The following is a 19,931-nucleotide window of genomic DNA, read 5'->3' on the forward strand; positions in this document are numbered from 1 at the left end:
TTCCCCAGAAGGGGTTTCAGCAACTTTGAATATTCCATCAACCTGGCATATTAAAGAGTGCAGAATTTACCTGTTAAAATGCACAGAGCATTCATAGCAGCCTCATAGCAGCCTGCTGTTAACTGTTGCTTTGCAGAAGAATAAGCAACCATTTAGAGATGATGTTTTCTCTACCAGGAGGGCACTTCACAGCAGATTTCTACTCTACCTTCTGGAAGTGATCTGAAGGAAAATCAAATCTATTTTGAAAGGGGCTTTGGCCAGAGATGATACAATTGTTTTAGAAAGATGTTCAGCACTGTACCATATTCATATCTTTTTGGAGTCTTGTTTTGGATGGAAAATTACCAGAATTTGCGCTGAGACTTGCTTAGTATCTGAGCAATATTTCTTATAACTCAATGTAATATAATAGTTTCAGCAAAGTACCAAACAGCCAGTACTTCAAAGCCAATCAAGACGAGCGATCCATTTCCAAATTCCTTTTATTCATACAGCAGATTGATTTACATAAACTAACAAAACAATATTACACTTAAAGTTGATCTGTAACAGTAATAAAAATGTTGCTGCATCCCAAAGCTGCAGAAACGTCACTTCCAATCTACAGTGATCACTTACTAAGGATAAATGGTGCCTATGGGATTTTTGGCAAACCCAGCATCTTTCTCCCATAATTCCAGGCTGTCTTAAATCTTGAATCAGAAATCTACCCATATTCAGCGAGAAAGTGTGAATGGTTGCTTAACTTTAAGCCTCAAGGAACACTTAAAGTGAGGCTAAATATTTATGTGTTTGAGAGCTTTTCTGAACGCAGATTTTTTTTTTTTTTCATCCACGTTTTAAGCTCAGGCAGGACAAAATGAAGTTTTACCTCTGGCATTTGAAAGCAAAAGGACATGACTGACTGGACTGCAGTTATACTGCTCACCCCAGTAATGAGAATTTGCCATTGCTGGGCTGTTTTTCTCCTTTCCAGTGACAGGGAGGAATGCCAGAGGGGAATGACACCTGTGTTACACAAACACAGCACAGGGCACCTTGCTTTGAGACACTTAACTTTCCTACTGAAACCCTCCCTGTTCCTTTGTTTAGCTGCTGTGTTCATGACACTGCCAAAGCGTGTTTATTCCACGTGCTGTGACTCACCTTTGCAAACAGACAGAGATCAGCATTGCAATCTAACATTCAGCATCTCAGCCTCAGAATGGGATTTTCAAAGCTTTGACTACAATTCGTAGATCCCCTTACTATTAGGGGTGGTTAAGGCACTTCTGAGGTCTCGTTCTAAATGTCAAATAGGTACACAAAAATAGCAGGAATTACTTCAGATTTCCTTCTACTTACCCTTGGGTTTTCTTTTGAAACACAAAACTTTGAATAGTCTGTTAGTACATGAGTTAGACTCTTGGGGTAGAATTCTAAGCAGTGCAAATTGAAAATACAAGAAATAATGCTGAAAAACTGTAGAAATCATGAGCATTTTTTTTTTTCAAATCAATACTGCAAGCTGCTGGTTGTCAATGCTAAGATTCCAGTGTACACTAACACATCGATTACATTTTCTTATAGAAATGGGTGAATTGTGTGAATGTTGCAATATTGCAAAAGGATTCAGCTAGAAAGAGAAGAAAAAACCCCAACATTTTAACCCTGCTATGTATAAATAGAAGAGATTATTAATTTTGCAAAGGAAAACGAGAGGGTACATTCTATAACAATATCCCTTATTTTCATGAAATTGATAGCATATAGTTTATATTTTCCCTCAGAAAAAGGTTGGCTTTTTTTTTTTTTTTTTTTTTTTTTTAATCAGCACTGCAGCTACTCCAGTAAGGATCCAATTCAAATTCTATCTAAATATAAAGGAGCTGTATAAAATGGGGAACCTTTATTCTATTACTATTCAGAGCCATGCATGGAAGAACATAGAAAGTTCAAAGGTTTCATTGTAATAGCTACTAAAATGCTTGAATTAAAGAAAATAAAGGGAAAACCAAGGACCTCCATGAATAACCTGGACACAAAGCCCATCTGTGCTTAGTTACTAGAGAAGTAAATAGAGAGGGTTTAAGTTTGCAAGGCTATGATCCCAGTAACATGACCAAGACCACTGGCAGCAATAACCAGGGGTTGCACACATCAAAATGTCATTTTTTTTGTAACCCATCAGAGGACACTGAGGCAAATACATTGGTGCTGGTTTTTGAGCCCTCCCATATATCCTATCTTGCCTTTTCTGTGCTATCATCTCCTTCTTTTCCCCCACAGAATTTTCCCACAAGCTCCAGACAAACATTAGCTGTTAACTGTGAAAAATGCCAGCTGCAAAAATACAAAGTAAACAATTGCTGGGAAAGCTTCATCCAAATCTCTCCCTTAACAGGGCTTTCTTTATCTTCCTCACAAGGACCTACACTTGAAAAGGCTTTTTCATTCTCATCTCCCAGCCTGGGTATCAGATGGATTTCTGCCTTTCTGTTTGCATGCTATTTAAATCGTGATTATTACCTTCTGTGTGCTTAGGGGTTGAGCAAAATCATGATCCATACAAATATCAGTGCCACTCTGTCACTGTTAGTGCCACTGTCACCTGCTGCCTCGCGGTGTTTGGGGTGGCAGTGTTCAGCACTGCACCTGCCTGAAGCTCTGCATCACTTTGGTGTCCATCACCGGGGTCTAATTTGTTGGTAAGTGTATCCCCTGTTGGGAAGGGAGGTTTTGATTCTGGATGTGGTTTGCACTTTTTGAGGGGCCCAGAAAAGCAGTCTGTGCAGAGTGTGTGGAATGCTCCCACATGAACTGAGTGCCACTTTATGCTCTGCTCTTCAGGACACACTTTATGCCAGTACTCATAAGCATGGTTTCTTACCATAGTTCCTGTATGAGGTGACTTTTTCTGGCCCTTTCCTTTTCCAGACTGGTCTCATTGTTTTGAAGCCTGCTGTGGGCCCTGCACCATGAAGGGGATTTGGACTAGAAAACATTTAGTTGATAGCATTATCTTTTTGTACCACCGAGGGGACGCTATTATTGTAACTATTTCAAATCCTACAAAACTTAGTAGCATTTCTTCTCACTGGCTAAATAATTTCTATTAGGGAAAGGAAAATGTAAGTCTTTTCAGCTGCTTCCTCTTGAGGGATGTAAGATATCCGCAAATTTTGCTAACATGTTCCAGAACAGCCAGCTGTTACTATCCACCTGCAGCCATAATATTGATTGAAAAGAATATAGAACCTAAACATGGATAGCTTCTGTAATTATGCAGAATGAGTTTAATACATGATGCTACTTCAAATGTCATCTGGCAGTGGCTGCAATGTGGCATGGAATCTATTAGGAAATAATTTAGCTGGTTGAGAAAGTCTCAGAGAAAGACCATGCACACTGTTTTATTGTATTACTGATTCCTGAAAATATTCATGGGTATGGAAAAAGGCAATGACAAGGCCAATAGGGCTCAGGCACCTGTCAGTTATCAAATAAAAATTTGCTCACACATCCCTGTAGCTCAGTAATTTCCCAGTAATGGAACTGGAAGTAGCTCCTTTGCCAAAGCCTGCATATATATTAAGAGACAGGAAATAATAAAAGAACTTTTTCCCCCCCAAGCTGATTAAATAAAGATGCTTTTGTTATTTTTGCAAAAAATTTGACCTTTTGTGACAAAGAACAGAAAACAAAATGGCAAGAAGGTTTCAGCTTCAAACCTGTTTTAAATAACTCTATAGCCTGGTTATTTGCCCTGTCAGGACTTGTGCTATTTTGTTTTTGATGAATCAACACAATCCAATATGTGTCTTGTGACACATTTGCAATTCTATTGGAGATTTTGGCCCAAGGGAGCAAGGAACAGGAGTCGGTCTAATTACACAACTGCTGGCTTTCCGAATGGACATTTCTGAGTTTTCAATTGAAAGTGTCAGATTATTGATGTTCAGATGAAAAGTTAAAACCGAAAGCTGACTTATGATTGCAAGGGAACAGTATTGTTATTCTGTTCAATGGAAAAGTTGCTGTTTTTCCAAAAAAAGTTGAGTTGGGAAAACTTGGAGTGACTCTTGCTCTCCTAATTTTCAAGTCTGACAGGTCACACACAGAAGCCAGGTTTAGTGGTCAGTCCACAGCGTGGCAGTAAACAGGGAGTAGCAACTCCTCTGTGAATCCTTTTGATAGCTTTCTGCTGGAGGAGGATCTTCTCCACAGGTTCCCCCTGCCATAGAACTTAGTGAGGAAAAAGTGAAATTCCAAGTGGGGAAGGAGCACTGGCTTGCACAGGTCTTTTCTGTACGTCTATGCCTAAGCATATTAGTTTGAGGGCAAAGAAAGAGCTGCCAGAAAGGACTGATAACCTGGCAAAGGCCTAAACTGGTGATTCTTTTTAAAAGTATTTTTTGCCATTGACACACAGTTAAACCGTTACCTGAAAAACACTCATGCTCAAAACACTCAGAGGTACTGAGCTAGCATCAAGGCCAGGAATATCTCCCACACACAGACAAATACCACAATAAAGGCTAAACTAATTTAATAGAGCAAAGCATTATATCAGAGGTCTTGCTGTATTAAAATCCTTTGGGTCTCATTTTAATGTTGCTCTTTGCAACACCCCAGACTTCAGCATTCCTCTCATTCAAGTAACTAAGCGAAGATCTCTACCAAGGGAAAACCACTAATAATTCACAATCTGTAATACATTTGCTGCGTCACTTTCCTAAAATTTTGCTGCGTTGTAAAGACTCGAGAGTTTACAGTTAACAAGACACAGGTGCAGCTGATGAGCCAGGCTGGTGGAGCTCTCAGTGGTCCTCAGCATCCTCCCCCCTCTGAAAGGGAGAATTTATGTTCCCCTCCTGAGCATCAGCAGATTTTGAAAGCTCCTTAGCTGAAGAGAAAAAGGCTAAATGCTGTCAATATTAAAAACTTTTCCATTTGAAAGGACAAGTGTTCCTACAAAGGGGAAAGAAAAGCACGGGTTATTTTAAAATGTTAGCAGTAATGAATGATTTAAATTTGAAAAGGTCAGAAAAACGCTATTTGTAAGTTCTCATTGGGGATTTTGCACAGAGCTGACTGTTATATTACTTGTTTTCTTCGGCATTGATAACAGTTGCAGGTGACACTTTTTTCTTGCCATTTGGAAGTCCCTCCAGTGTAATTTATTTTTGTACAGCTTTGTATAAGGTGCTTTGTCAGAAAAGATCCTAAAGACCTTCTGACTCAAATACCAAAATGCAGCACATTTTTTTTGGTGAGCAGGCAGCAATCCCGTGTTGCCACTTTCTCACATTCATAAATGGTGTCTCAAAAATCTCACAAGTCATGGGGTAGGCTCATTGTTCTTTCTCTGTGTTTTGTTTTCCTTCTCTCCTTCTGAAGTACATCTGCCCTTTAAAGGGATGAAAACTTACATATTTTTTTAAAAAAGGAGGAAGGAAGGAAAGGATAACCAAGATTTTTGCCAAGGCAAGAACCTAACTCATAAAAAGGTGCATGTTGGAGAAATTCACAAAACACTGTAATAGCTAAAGAATCTACAGGAGAGGAAAGCAAGATATGAAGGCAGAGCCCCATGGTATCCACCACCTTTGGATCTCTATTGTTCATTCAAAACACAAAATCTCAGACTTAATTTCAGATGAAAGGTCTTAGTAAGAGTACTTAGTGCCCAGTTCTCTTATTTTGGCTGGGTAAATGAAGAAATTGTTCATGACTGACTTCAAATAATTGGTCCCCAGGTACTTCCATAGCTCATACTGGTAGCATCCAGCATTGTACACTGAATTGAAATTATTATGCTATTAATATGAAATATATTATATAATTTAAAATATTTAATATATGTATGTGACATCAATATTAAGAAGGCCTGACACTTCCTACTGCAAACCCTATTTTCAGTTAGTTAGAACTTCTCTTACTGGTAATGATTTGACACAAAATTTTCCGTGCCAGGTGTCTGCCTCAGGCAGAATTTTGTGGCATTCTATGGTGTGTTTGTTTTTTGGTTTTTTTTTTCCCCTTTTAATGTCAGGCAGAGCTGCACAGTTATTTCTGTGAGCAGCCGGGCAGGGAAAACCATGTAAAATAACCTTGGGAGCCTTTTTGAAGGGACCAAGTGTGTCCTTGTCCTGAGGGAAGGCACTTAACCTTTGTCAAAGGTGTAACTTTCTTTTGGAAACTCTTTTCAGTTGGAAAAACCTGCTGGAAGCTGGGTGAGCCCTGTTGGAATATGGTGCTCAGTACAATCCCATCCACTCTCACTGCCTTCAGCTCCAAACCAAACCCACCCTGCTGTGTGCTTGACCCCAAATAGCCAGCAACTCCTTCCAGCTCCAGTCAGGAAAACTGCTGGCAATAAAAAAAAAAAAAAAAAAGCTTTTCATATTTCAGCCACTTTTCCTCCTTTTATTCGTGGTTCATCTTCATCTTGCTCATGTTAAATGTGCTTAGCATTCCTTAATACCTGTTTGTGCTTTTAATTCCTGAAGTAAGTCTTCAAAGGACTATAAGGAAAACTAGACTTAATCAGTAAATTTCAAGGCTAAAGGAAGTACCAAGCTTTTCCTTTGTTTTCTGATGGTTTTATCAGTAACATATCTTCAAATTCAAACTTACTGCCCAAGTTATGGAAAGAGGTTCTCCTCCTTCTCTCAGTGGGCAGAACTTGCCTGCCTTGTCTCATGTTCTCTTACATCTGTCTCAGATTTGGCAGCCCAAGCACAGAGCCCAAAAGCACAGCAGTTGTCTTCCCTCACGCTGTGAAGCCACAACACATCCTGGTGCCTCCCCAAGAGCACGGTTTGACTCGGTGCTGTCCTGAGGGGCTTTTCTGCAGCATGCCTCTTCCACTAGCCAGGAATTGCAGATCAGTTTGTCAAAATAATGCAATAGATTAAAGATTTCATCCTAAATCTTAAAGTGAAAGCACAGAATTATAATTTCTGGTACAGCATCAGTTTGAATATTTCTTCTTTTACTGATGTTCATATACTCACAAATATCCAACGATTATTTTTATTGTGAAAAATTTCCACCATTTTCTTCTGTATTGATGCTCTGGAGATGAGAACAATTTCTTGGGAATTTTAAGTATGCTTAATCTAGTTTTATTTTTTTAACTTGATATTTCTTTAAGTCTTGAATACTCATTTTGGAGTATCTCAATTATATTACTTACAAGATGACAATCTTGTACATCTTTGTAACTCATATAATCATTCAGAAAAGTGATAATTTTCTTGCAAAGAAGTGTTTCATTTGTTTGTTCTAGTTTGTTCTAGCCCTTTTGCTCTTTACACTGCATAACTGGTGTGTTAGAGGATATAAGTAGAGACAGAAATTAGACTAAAAATTAGATTTGTTCAGCAAAACTTTGATTGCTGTATCACAGCCTTTTATGATAGCATTCAGTTCAAAGCTGTTTGCATACCTTATTGAGCAAGCTGCATATTTTTCCAGCGTGTGTATCCAGTGTGTATCCTGTAGTCATTACATTTTTGCACACTCCACTGGCTGAGCCGCATGGACTATTTTAACTATCACCAGGAATACTTGACGGAGTTCAGCTGCTCATTTGAGCGCTTTGGGTTTGTGTGCTTGATTACCTCGGCGGTGTGTGTGTTGATAAAGTCCTGCTCTGCGCCGTTCGATGATTTTGGTTGTGCCAATCTCTCCGGGCGCCATGCTGGGGGAATTGCGCGCGTCGCTAACGGCGAGCGGCAGCGCTCCGAACGCCGTCATCTGCACTGTTTTGTTAAATGAGCTGCATATTTTTGTTTTTATATACATTGCTTACCCAGTTGTGTACATTTGCCCAACTCATTATACAAAATAAGCTTGATTGGAATAAGAACATTCTCTACCAGCTGTCTGCTCTGAGTCAGTATGTAACAAAATTAGCAACTTTCCCTTTCCAACAGTGACATGATTGCATCCAAAGTTTAAGGCAATTGGTTTGGAGATCTTGTTTGTTTCATTCACTCCATGCAAACATCAAGATTAACAAACCAATTTGTTGCAACTAAATTTGTTTTCCAAAATATGAAGAGAGTTAAGTAACAGAGGAAAATCGGAGCGTTCTAATAAAGGGAAATGCTTCCATGTAGAGCATAAAACATGTAGAGACCATAAAACATGTTAGAGACTAAATACCATTCCCTAACTTGTACCCATCCGTTGTCAACATAAGAAGATGAAAAATAACTAGAGACTTCCCAAGGTGGATATTTCATCAGATAAACAATACCCTAAATACTTAAAATTACAAACATAACCTTCTGTAAATTAAGTGCATTCTTCCATCCAGAGTTCTAAAAATAAGTTCATCTCATGACCACTAGAAAATCTCAAAATACATGATAACTCTTGTGCAGGGATATGTAGTTTCCTCACTACCTTTGGTGCAAAATTGAATTACCACCTTCAAGAAAGTGATTTTCTCAACTTGATAGTTTTTCATGTCAGTTCTAGTCAAGCCTACAGGTTATTTTTAGATTTTGCTTTTACTGATTTGCAGAATTTGCAACATAGAGAAGTATGTACCCCCATTCACAAAATCTTCAGCGCTACCTTACCTCAAACAAACTTGCTTAATTTTTCTTGAGGACATAGGGCTATGCAGTTTGCCTGGCTTCCTACCTGTCCCATACGAGAGGAAAAATGTGCCTGGTTCCTGTGTGTGTCCGCTGCTGGTTCCTTTCACTTTAATCTTATCACTCCCTGTTGCCTGAGCAGACTGCCTGGAAGGTCCAGATTTGTTTTTTTTTGCAAAGTTTTACATATGAAAGCTTAATTGATCTTATTGTTTTAGTAAAAAATTGTTTGATTTTAAACAGTGATCAATCAGTTCTTAGGCTTCTCCTGGACCCTTATGAGGGGTGCCAACAGTACAATAGTTTGTTCTAAAAGAAAAGTGTGAATATGATTTTTAGTGGTTTGTCTTCACTTCTACCTTTACAAAAACAAATGTAAAGAGAGACATAGAAATTGAATTGTATCACTATATTGTGGACTGTTTTATAAAAACTAATTTAGACTTCATATTTTGTTTTGTTGGAGTACATCAATGCTGGGTGTCAAAAGAGTACAACAAATGAGGGATACTGCATTTACCATCTGAAAAGTCAGTGTGCTCCAAGAGATGAGCTAGATCCAATTTAGACTTTCTTAACAGAGACAGAATAAGTAATTTTGTATGAAATGACTTGAAGAAAACAGATGGTAAAGAAAAAGGTTTTGTCTCTGTTTTCTCTTGTCTTCCCCCTGCATTAATTTGCTTTTAGTATCAGTCCATTACCCTTAAAGATTTAAATTTTGCTCTCCCTTGACCTGTTAAATATCACCTACAGTTTCCCTAAAGTTTTAGTTTCAACTAAGATCAGATTTAGAACCTTTTCTTCTTATGTCTCATATCCAAACACCTGATGGCTACGTGCAATTTCTGTGTAGGTATCCTGTACGCTTTTTGCAAGGGAAAAGTCTTCCTTTTACCAGGGGAAAGGAAGAGAAATATTCCTATCTTTGGGGAAAAAATATCAGATTTTTTTTTATTTTTTTTATTTATTTTTTTTCCTGCTGCTGCTGTGTGAAGGCTAAGAAGGGTAGGGGATCAAGTGCCCCCTTGGGCAGCTTGCAGATGAAACCAACCTGGATGGGAGTGTTGATGTGCTGGAAGGCAGGAAGGCTCTGCGCAGGGATATGGACAGGATGATAATTTGTGTGAGGTTCAACAAGGCCAAGTGCCAGGTCCAGCCTTTGGGCTGCAACAACCCCTGTCCTGCTCCTGGCTGGAAAACTGCCTGGGGAAAATGCCCTGGGGCTGCTGGTGGACAGGGGCTGAGCATGAGCCAGCTGTGCCAGGAAGGCCAGTGGCACCTGGACTGCACCAGCAATGGGGTGGCAGCAGGAGCAGGGCAGTGACTGTCCCCTGTGCTGGGCACTGTGAGGCCACACCTCGAGGGCTGTGTCCAGCTCTGGCCCCTCGGGACAAGCCTGACAGTGAGGGGCTGGAGAGAGCCCAGAGCAGGGCAGCAGAGCTGGGGCAGGGTCTGGAGCACAAATCGGGGACAGCTGAGGGAGATGGGAGGGCTCAGCCTGGAGAAAAGGAGGCTCAGGGGAGGCTCCTTACAATTCCCTGGAAGGAGCTTGTAGCCAGGTGGGTGTCAGTCTCTTCTCCCAGATAACAAGCAATAGGACAAGAGGTTTTACTAGAGGAGGCTTTAGGTTGTGTATTAGGAAAAAACATCTTTGCTGAAAAGGTTGTTAAGGATTGGAATTGTGTAGTACTTGGGAAGTTGTTGCCTTCTCCAGAGGGATGTAGATGTGGTGCTCAGGGACATGGTTTAGCTGTGGATTTAGCAGTGCTGGATTAGTGGCTGGACTTGATCTTGGAAGTCTTTTCCAGCTTCAGGAATTCTATGTTTCTATCCTATGATTCTGTGAAGTAGTCAGTAGGTTTTCACAAGGAATCCTACCCCATGTCCCAGCTTTCCATCCACCACTGTAATGTTAACTGCAGCACACTGGACTTGCTCTGCTTATTTTTTCATCTGGGTAGGATTCCGACTGAAAAATCAGTATGCTAAATTAAAAACATATATTTCATATGTATCAGTGCAGTGTAAAACAACATGGACATTTTAAATACTTGAAACAGACAGGATATCCATTACCTGAGGTCTATGGAGACTAACAATAATTCATAAGGTATACATCTATTTCATATATTATCTTTGTATATTTTTATGCGTCTGATATAGACAACACACATAGAAACTCTTTCAGAATTTATACCTGATCTCTTCTCTTTTTCCTTTTTTTCCTCTCCAGAGAGTAATTTTCAATGTTGTCAACTTCAGTAAAACAAAAAGCCTCTACAGAGATGGGATGGCTCCAATGGTGAAATCCACAAGCCGACCTAAATGGTGAGTTATTCTCTCAAAGAATTATTGAGTTAAACGTGTTTTACTTGGCACTTGCACCAAAGATCCCATGGCTGAGGGGCACTTTTACCTGAGAGTATAGGAACCTTGATACAGCAGTGTTGTGAGGACACTTCTCTTTGCCAGTGTGAATTCTGGAGATCCCTTGTAGTGCCTTGTTTCAAGTGGCGTGACAGAAGTGACGTCTGTTTGAGCAAACTGAGCAGTCAGGGCTTGGGGAAAATTGTTTTTAGCAACTATCCACCTCTTAGGACAGTAATCGTACCATTTTTGAGGTGCATTAATCTCCAAAAAATACCCTGAAAATACTATGGGAGATGGACTGGGGTTGGTTTGGTTTTGAGAAGCTGCTTGTAATTGTTCTGCCTGTTTTGGGGTGGCTGCAGTTTGGTGGAGGAATTTGGGCTCTGCCATGTGAGTCGCCCTCACATGAACGAGCAGTGCTCGGCCTAAGACAGAGAGAGGCCAAACAACCTCATCCTCAGCTGCATAAAATGTACCAAATGGGAAGGCATGTGCATATTAAACATGTGAATACCCATATAGATTGTACATTTTCTCAAAGCAAATGTAATGAAACATCTACTGTGAATAATAATATGTAAATCTAGTGAGTCTGAATGCTTGCAAGGCTCCCAAGAATTATATGATTTGCCTTTGCCAGGAGACTTGTTTGAATATGGATAGTGAGGTTAGGCCAGAGGTGTTCAGTAAGTTATTCTTGTCAGCCTTCACAGCTGCTACTTTTTATTGGTTAATTAGTAATGCATTTGATCAAACTGGACATTATCTGGGCTTTATAAATATATCTTTCTTGAATGCTTCAACTGTCACAAATTTTTCACTCCCAAGATGGAAATGGTGGTCATTAGATTGTTCTCATTGTGTGGCTTCCCCTTCCTGTGACCAGTGGAATGGATATTTGGCTTTTTGTCTAGATGATAATGTCCTATGGACAAAAGAAATGTCTCACAGGACAGTTAGTGGATTGAGTCCATTCCAGCTCAATAGGAATATGTAATAACATCGAAAATTAATTTAAAAAATCTATTGAATTTAGAGGTTTTGTAGCAAAAGTCATGTTAATTGTGTTTACTATTTAACTTCAAAAAATTCTTTTGGGGCATTGCAGGGCCACATTTATCAAGCATATTTTAATCATTTTTCAAAACCTTTTCTTCTCTCACTGGGGTCTGGTATTTGCAGCTAAGTGTATTGTTTTTTAAGCTTATCTATAAATCAGATATTGCTTTCATACAAATTTTATGCCTTACTTTGTTTTCAAATTAAAGTGTAAATCTTACAAAACAATGCAAAATGGACTAATTTTTTTAGAACATAGAGGCTCCTTCACTATTTTTAAAACAGATTTCTCTTCCATTTCCCCGGAGACCTATTTATTTTTGTGTTTTATATTTTTAGAGGATGTATTTTGCTCCCATGAAAGCGAGGAATGAATAACATTGCCTGAAGCCAGGCACAGTGTAGGCAGCAGGTGCTGAGCAGCTCCCTTTTACAGGGCTACTACCACACTTTAATCCTGTTTCAAAAATTCAAGATGTAATTTTTTTTTTTTTTAAAAAAGATGATTATTCTATTAAGATATTTTTATTTTTTTCTAATAGTCTGCGTATGAAACCATCTTGCTCTGCTTTGAAGGCGCACATTAATTCATACTGTTATCAGGGACCTTAGTGATATTGGGGTCTACTCAGTATAATTTTCTGTCCTGATGTTAATAGGATTTATGCATGTGTTTTCTAAGTGGAAAAACATATATATTATTTTTGGCTGTATGAGCTCTATCAGGGCTGTCTTCCATTTGGATTATGCCTTTCACAGTTACCTCTGTATCTGTTTCCATGGCATTCTAGCGTAACCTGTAAACAAAATTTCCTCTTTCTCTGTTTGCTGAAATAGGATTTAGCAGTACTTGCAGCTGCTGTTGCAGCACACAGGTGGCTGTGGTCCTTGAACACGAGCAGGGCAATATCCAGCTGCATTGATTGGATCCCGTTTGATGTTTTGTGTGTATTAGTCTTGTAAGCAATATTGGATCATTCAATGCTGCAAAAGTGCTGAGCTTTACATCAGGGGAGGAAGGTGTGGAAGGAAACTATTGAAACTCTCCACCTCGTATTAGGGCTTGTGTCAGCATAGCAGTTTAGTGGGCACAATGTAATTAAATTAGAAAATGATATATTAATTACAAAAAGCTGAAGAAACAGTAAAGGTTTTTAAATCCAGTTAAAAGGAAGATTACCAGTAGCCGTGGGCTACAAATACTTTGTAGCTCAGGCTTCATCTCTGAACTCCTCTGTATGAAATATTTGAGGAATTATTAATTATTTTGCCTGCCTGTGGAGACATTTGTTCCATACTGAAATTCACCCGACTTCCTCTGGCCACACTGATAGGAACAACTCTGTGTCACATGTAACTATTCCACTCCCTTTTTTAGATAATCAGTTTTGAGTTTTAGATGATAAAGTGTCCATTTTAATTTTTTTTTTTAATTTGAAACATATAGGCACATTATTCCTCTTACTAACAAATGTTCAAGCCTGAGTTGTGGCTTTTAGATTTAAATGAGAAACTTCCTACTGTACTCAGGCTACAATTTGACTGTATTGCTCACAAGCCCCAGCATATCAAAAGTAGGTTGGCCTCCAGAGATTGTGAATTTTAATATTTGTTTTGAATGTGGTTATGCAAACATGGCTCCAAGCTTTGCAACACTTTGTGAGTTTGATTCTTGACTTTGGAACAAATTGCTGCCAAGTGCTCTTGAAGTAGAGAGTGTGTCAAACAGAGATCAACGTTTTTGACCTGTATTCTCTTGCCCTGTGGGGTAAGATCTTTAAATGCAGACAGCATCAAAGTTCAGCTCAGTGTTACTGATGTAAATGGAGTATATCACTGTCATCAAAGCACTCTATGTGGACACAGATGTTCTGGTGTTGACACATTCTTCTCTTTTGAAGTAAGGCCAAACATTTCCAGTAATGAGCTACTGGAAAAGAGGAGAAGGGATATCCTTGAGGGATAAGGAAAAATATAGGTTTCACGGTAAAGAAAAATATTTATTTAAAAATAAGAATTAAAAGCCTGAAAAAAATCCTGATTAAAATGATATATATGTTTTGCCCACACATGGCTATGGACACTAAATAGTAAGGGATTGTATCAGTTGGATCAAATTTCATTGCATTGAAGCACAGTTCACATATTGAAATACGTCAATGTGTCACACCTGGTGAGGTCAGTTGCTTTCTATAGCAGATTGGGCAAGATAAAACTCAAGATTTTATTACAAACCAAGGGAATAGGCTGTGTCACTTTAACATTTTGGTTAAAATTAACTGGTTTTTTTCAGCTATATTGCATCAAGATTTTAGAGAATTGGAGGGGATTTTAAAAACAAAAATTGCTATATATAAAATTTTAATATAAAACCTCAGCGCCACAGAGACCTGTTCTGATTTGCCTGTGTTTGTTTTTCCTGTTTAGCGGAGGTGAAGAATTTGAAGGGAAATGGATTTGAGGAAATTGAATTTTGGCTGTGTTTATGGACTTTATACTGTAATCCTATTTTTCCTTGCTGCTTGATTTAAGTACAACATTATTTTTTTGCAGTTTCTTAATCATGATTTCACACTGAGAGCTCTGTCTTTGGAAGTAAAGGTAGTAAAGCCTGTCATGGGCATAGCAGTGGAAGACCATCTAACTACATATTCTTTACTATTATATTGATTGCACAAAGTTTTACAAGTTTCTCAAAGTTAAATAGAAGAGTGAGTTGTTCGAGAGGCAGCAGATTTTCCAAATGATGAAGTGAGCAAATATTCCCTTTGGGCAGAGAACAGCTATAACTCTTGATTATTCAGTGTGAGCATTGCCTCATCGGGGACATTAGTTTTTCAAATTGTGCTAATCTTTTAAAAGTAACAACTGGCCACTCATCACCTTAGGTATTTCAGCAAGATCATGTGCAAAACTCTAATTAGTATTTATAGAACAGCAACTCCTCCCAGTAGAATAGTAGCAGTAGCTGGCAAATATCTGGTTGACACCTGTTAAGTCTTTAGACATCCATTGTATTTTATTCTGCATTTCAAATGAGCAGAGAGCAGTAGGTGAAGTCCCCATAATTAAGGGATAAAGGATAATAAATAACGTGGCTCTTGAGTGGATGAACACAAGGTTAAAGGCTGTTCTGCAGTTTTGATGCTGTATTTCAGAAATTGTTTGTAAGTAATAATGCTAGCTAAAATATTACTGAGCCTTCAACATACGGAGGATTTATGTCTAGATCTAAATGTGTTTTGTTTATAATGTCAGGTTTCAAACTGCTTCTTGGCAAAGCTCTCGCTTTCTTCTCTGTCTTTTATTTCACTCAGCATTGATGGCTTTTAAGCGTGCAGCTCCCTTCTCCAGCAAGCGCTCTGCTACCTCTGCTGCTACAACATCTACTGCTAAATGCTCACAACACATTGCTTCTGAAGTGTTTTTCTTTTCCAGCAAACCTGGAAGCAGAGAAAAACTTCTGGGTAATTAATTCAAATTTGAATCTGTATGTATCGTGGTAAATATTGTCATGATGAGGAATTTTGGTAGACATCAAGAAAAGCAATGTAAGTTTTATGAACAATACTCCCATATGTTCCATTCATCAGAAGGGGACAAGTCTAAGAAAATCTGAATTTTGAGTAGCTAAAATGTGTTGCTTCTTGCCAAGTTTCTTTAACATTTGTGTCTACAATGCAGTGTTACAATCACTACCATGTCTACCAGGCTGCATTATACATTCTGCGACTTTCAGCAGCATTTTTAGTATGTATTTATATATCTTTAGCCATAAGATAAGCTGTTTGTGAAATGAGCTGTCATTTGTGGTGAAACAGTTTGAGAATAAAGCACTAAATATATATATAGCCTGCTAATCTGAAAGACTAAAATTGCCTACTATAAAATATATAGCAGGCTGGGGGTAGTGATAACATCACCTGAATTTAGGTAAAGGAGATGAACAAGCTGTTATCATTACCTGATTCCTTCCTTGGCCTATTTTACAACTTTGGCTACTCTTGGAGGTTTGTTCTTTTGCCAGCTTTATAATGTCATGTGTGCTTGCTCCTGCCTTCCTGAGGGATGTGGTGAGAATGCTTTTGGAGGCTCAGGAGTGAGTTCCGTGGCACAGGTGGGTGTTGGTTCAGTCCTTGCCAGGTGTAGCTCTGGCTCCTCAGAGCTCCCCCTCCCTCATCCTGGTGCAGCTCTGCACAGGAGAACCAGGCTGGGAGTGAGCCCAGGGGAAAAAAACCAAACTTTCAAGGGAGAGAAAGGACTTAGTCTTGGTCTGGGTTATTCTAGACATCCAAAATCAGCTGTGTAGCCCCAGCCACAGGAGCGGTAAGGGAGTTGGGAATACGTAGCTGAAGCAGGGACAAGGGAATGGCCATAATTCTCAATATGCCTTGAGAATTGTCTGTGGAACCTTCATTTCAATAACTTGTAGCATTTTATTTGGAGAAAATAGTGGGAAAGGCATTTTGGTATCGACCTTTTGAAATCCCATGCTGAGCGAAAAGCAGAAGTAGTTTTGTCTTGGTCTCGGTGCAGCTCTTTGGAAGAGAATAAGATCTCTTTAGGTTTCAGGTTGGCATGTATATTAAAGTGAAATAACTGCCAATCTCCAGGTAAATGAATGTTTGTGTGGATCTTGTGAAATAACAAAACAGTTCTAAGCACTCTACAAACCCATAAAAGAAACATACTCTCTTCCTCTTTCCCTGCTCGGCAAAGGTGGTTATTTCTGGAAGTAGAGAGGAAGTTCCACATCACTGTTATTAACAACAGCTTTTTTGGAAATAGAGATTATATTCTGCTGAAACAATGCATGAGTCAGATCCCCAAATTAATGTGTATATGGTGTAGATTAAATAGGATCTGTTTGTGTTAAGAAAGTAAGTTGCATTTTATTGGAGGGATACTTCACTGGAAATTTAAGATGGAATTATGTTGGAGAAAACTAATAACAGGGAATTTGAATTAAAATAAAAGAAGGCAAATGTGTTTTAGGATTCAAAGATAAAATGATGATGAAGTTCCAAAGGCTGCTATGCCACCATTAAAAACCCTAGCTGTTTTTTTATGTATGTGTGTCTTTCCTCATCATTTATCTAACTGATCTCCTATAAATCAATTTATTTAGATTACAGCAGAGCCAAAAGGCCCCAGCCAGGATCAAGACTTATTGTGCTTAGGGCTGTGGAAACATATAAACAGACAAAGTCTTTTTTCTGAAGTTGTGAAAATTTTATGATTGATTTCAGTAAGAGCAAAGTTAGGCCAATACTGAGCACTTCTGAAAATTCCATCCTTAAAGATTTATTCCAAGCAGTAACTGTTTAAAAAATGACATACTGCTTACATAAGAGTCTAAATATTTGATGGTTATAGTATTTACATCTAAAACACCAGAGGCTATGTGCTTTAATACCTCAATCTGTTTCCCATATACTCTGTCAACATGAGTTCCCTGCATTGATTGAGGGCACTCTGTGATCCCTAAGGTTGTATTCATGAAAGGTTACCCTTGGTACTACTTTATTCATGAAAGGTTTGAAGCACATAGGAAACAAATGGGTTTGTTCCTGTTAGGTGCGTTTTTTGTCATCTATAAATACTTAATTACTGGGGTTCTGATGAGAAATTCAAAAATCTTAAGAGCGTGGAGTTGTGTGAAAATAGCTCCCCTATCACCGGTGCAAAGCACAATGAAATTTGCAGTTGGGAGGTTTCGTGGCAGTTTAAAACAACTGAATTGTAGGTTTTTCCCACTACAGTCCATGGTATTGAGTTTAATAGCTGCAAAATATGACCAGAGCTGTGCATTATATCCCATCCTGAAACAGGTCATTCTCTCTCCTCAGGTGATGGGCATTTGGTGGAACTGATTGCATGAAAAGTGTTCACAGAACTGGGTCCCTAACCTTGGCAGGTTTAACAAAAAGTACATAAAATTGAAGCTTTTTTTCCCCCCGAAATGAGTCTGTAAGTTAGATAAATATGGGCAGCACTGAGCTCAAAGTAGAGTCAAACTACCAAGAGGACATTGCAGCTTTTCATTGCAATTTTATACTTTGGACTAATGGAGTGAAGCAGAATGAAAATCACCTCTGTTAAGAATGGCATTTATCAGCTGTAAGTACTTAGTAGTAAGAGCTCTACACAGACAAAGCTGAGTGTCACCAAGAAATGTACTTGAAAATCAGACTGTTAACACAAGACTACACAAATAAGAGCCAAAAACTGTAATCAGAAAATGTAACATCTCTTTAAGAATCTTTTAATGGTTTGAAGAGTGCTAGACAAGTTGAATTTAACAAGATGTAATAACCTATGACATAATATAATTGAGAATGCACCAGGACGCAGCACAGTCAGGTTAAATTTTGGCTTTCCTTCACTTAGCCTTGCAACTTTAAAGATCTTTCAACACAGGGTTTTAAAAATACATAGTACTGTTTAAATTTACATATGACATAAAAGCATAGAATGTGCAATACATCAGAAATACAATTCTAAGCAAAGTTAGGGCTGAAACGTCCAGCCTAATTATTTACAATGTTTGTTTGAATCATTAACAACAAAGCTTTTATTCATTTGCTGTGAAGAAACAATGTTTAGCGCAGAGGAAAAGGTGCAAACTTCTGATAAAACCCATTCTCAGGCATTTGCCTTATATTCCAAGTGCCGTGGTAAAAGTCAAAGCAATGAGTTCAATTTTTCTTTTAATAGAACATAAAATAAAAGACAAAAACATTTTGCTGTACTGTGGAAATTGAGAACTGTAGAGAAAATGAGCAGTAAATAAGTATGGTGAGTGATAATGCAGGAACAGAACATTAAAATAATAGGTGCTGTATATTGAACTTGGACTCGTGGGATTCAACAGTTGTATACAAACCCAAAGATAAAAACCTGGTTTTTATGCTACGATTACTGGGGATAAGTTATGAATTAACTTCTGTATGATATGGCACAGGTTTGAGAGAATTAAAATTTAATAACAATGCAGTAGGGATAAGATCTTTCCTGTGTCTCTAGATGCTGAGGCAGTGGTTAAAGTTTGTTTTTAAAACTGCTTCAAGTAGGATTATTGAATTCCAGCTTGAAAGCGAAACTTCGTCTTCCTGCTACACTATATTAAGCATCTCTGAGATTGAAAGCCTAGCAAGAGCTCTCCTAGTGTGATTAGAAAGTATCCAATATTTTTTGGCAGCAAATACTAATTCCAATCATTCTGTCTGGTGCTGCTCAGGCAGCACGAGGATAACTGGCTGTCAGATGCTTTGGGTAATGGAAAGGTGAGGCTCCAGGCTCTCAGTGGAAAGCTGGCAGCTTTGCCCACAGTTCCCTGCCTCTGGAAAATCAGAGTGCTGCTGGGGAGGGGATGGGCTGAGCCGGGTGACAGCTCTGGGCAGCGCTGTTTTCTTGGCTGGAGCAGCATCCCTTTGGAAACCACGGATCTTCAGTAGAGCTTTGAAGGACACAGTGCCTTCATCACCACCCTCAGACACTCGGCTCCCTTTGCAGGTTTCCCTGCCTTCTGCAGAGCAGGTCTGGGTGGGATGCAGAGCTTTATTTTTATTTTTATGGGCTCTCGGGGTATTGGGCAGCAGGTCTGGGGCATTTCCCCAGGACCTGTGGTGGCATTTCCAGGCTGGACATGCCCACAGCATGGCCGTGGAGGTGGGTGAGCAGTGCAGGTGGGTGCAGCAGAGCCGTGCTGGCCCTGCCCTGCGGACACCTCCCCTCAGGGGCTGCCTTGTGCCCTTTTCTGGGCTTATTCTCTGTTTTTTCCCCATTCTGTGCTCTTGCACAGACACCGCCAAGCCCCATGAGAGGTGGGCGTCCCTGGTGAGGCTGGCACAGCCTGTCCCTTCGGAGGGACCTGTAGGTGTGGGAGCAAGGTCTGTGTGC

General features: G+C 39.2%; 1 protein-coding gene across 1 annotated transcript in view; it reads left to right on the top strand.

Annotated features, from left to right (window-relative positions):
* The window catches only part of LOC136365163 (BEN domain-containing protein 5-like), a 564,308-nt gene that overhangs the window by 208,295 nt on the left and 336,082 nt on the right, over positions 1-19,931 (top strand). Inside the window, exon 4 of the mRNA XM_066325516.1 lies at positions 10,834-10,928. Within this exon, the coding sequence (XP_066181613.1) occupies positions 10,834-10,928 (95 nt within the window). The remainder of the gene's footprint in view (positions 1-10,833; positions 10,929-19,931) is intronic.

The sequence above is a fragment of the Sylvia atricapilla genome, chromosome 9, assembly GCF_009819655.1.
Source record: "Sylvia atricapilla isolate bSylAtr1 chromosome 9, bSylAtr1.pri, whole genome shotgun sequence".
NCBI classification, from domain to species: Eukaryota; Metazoa; Chordata; class Aves; order Passeriformes; family Sylviidae; genus Sylvia; species Sylvia atricapilla.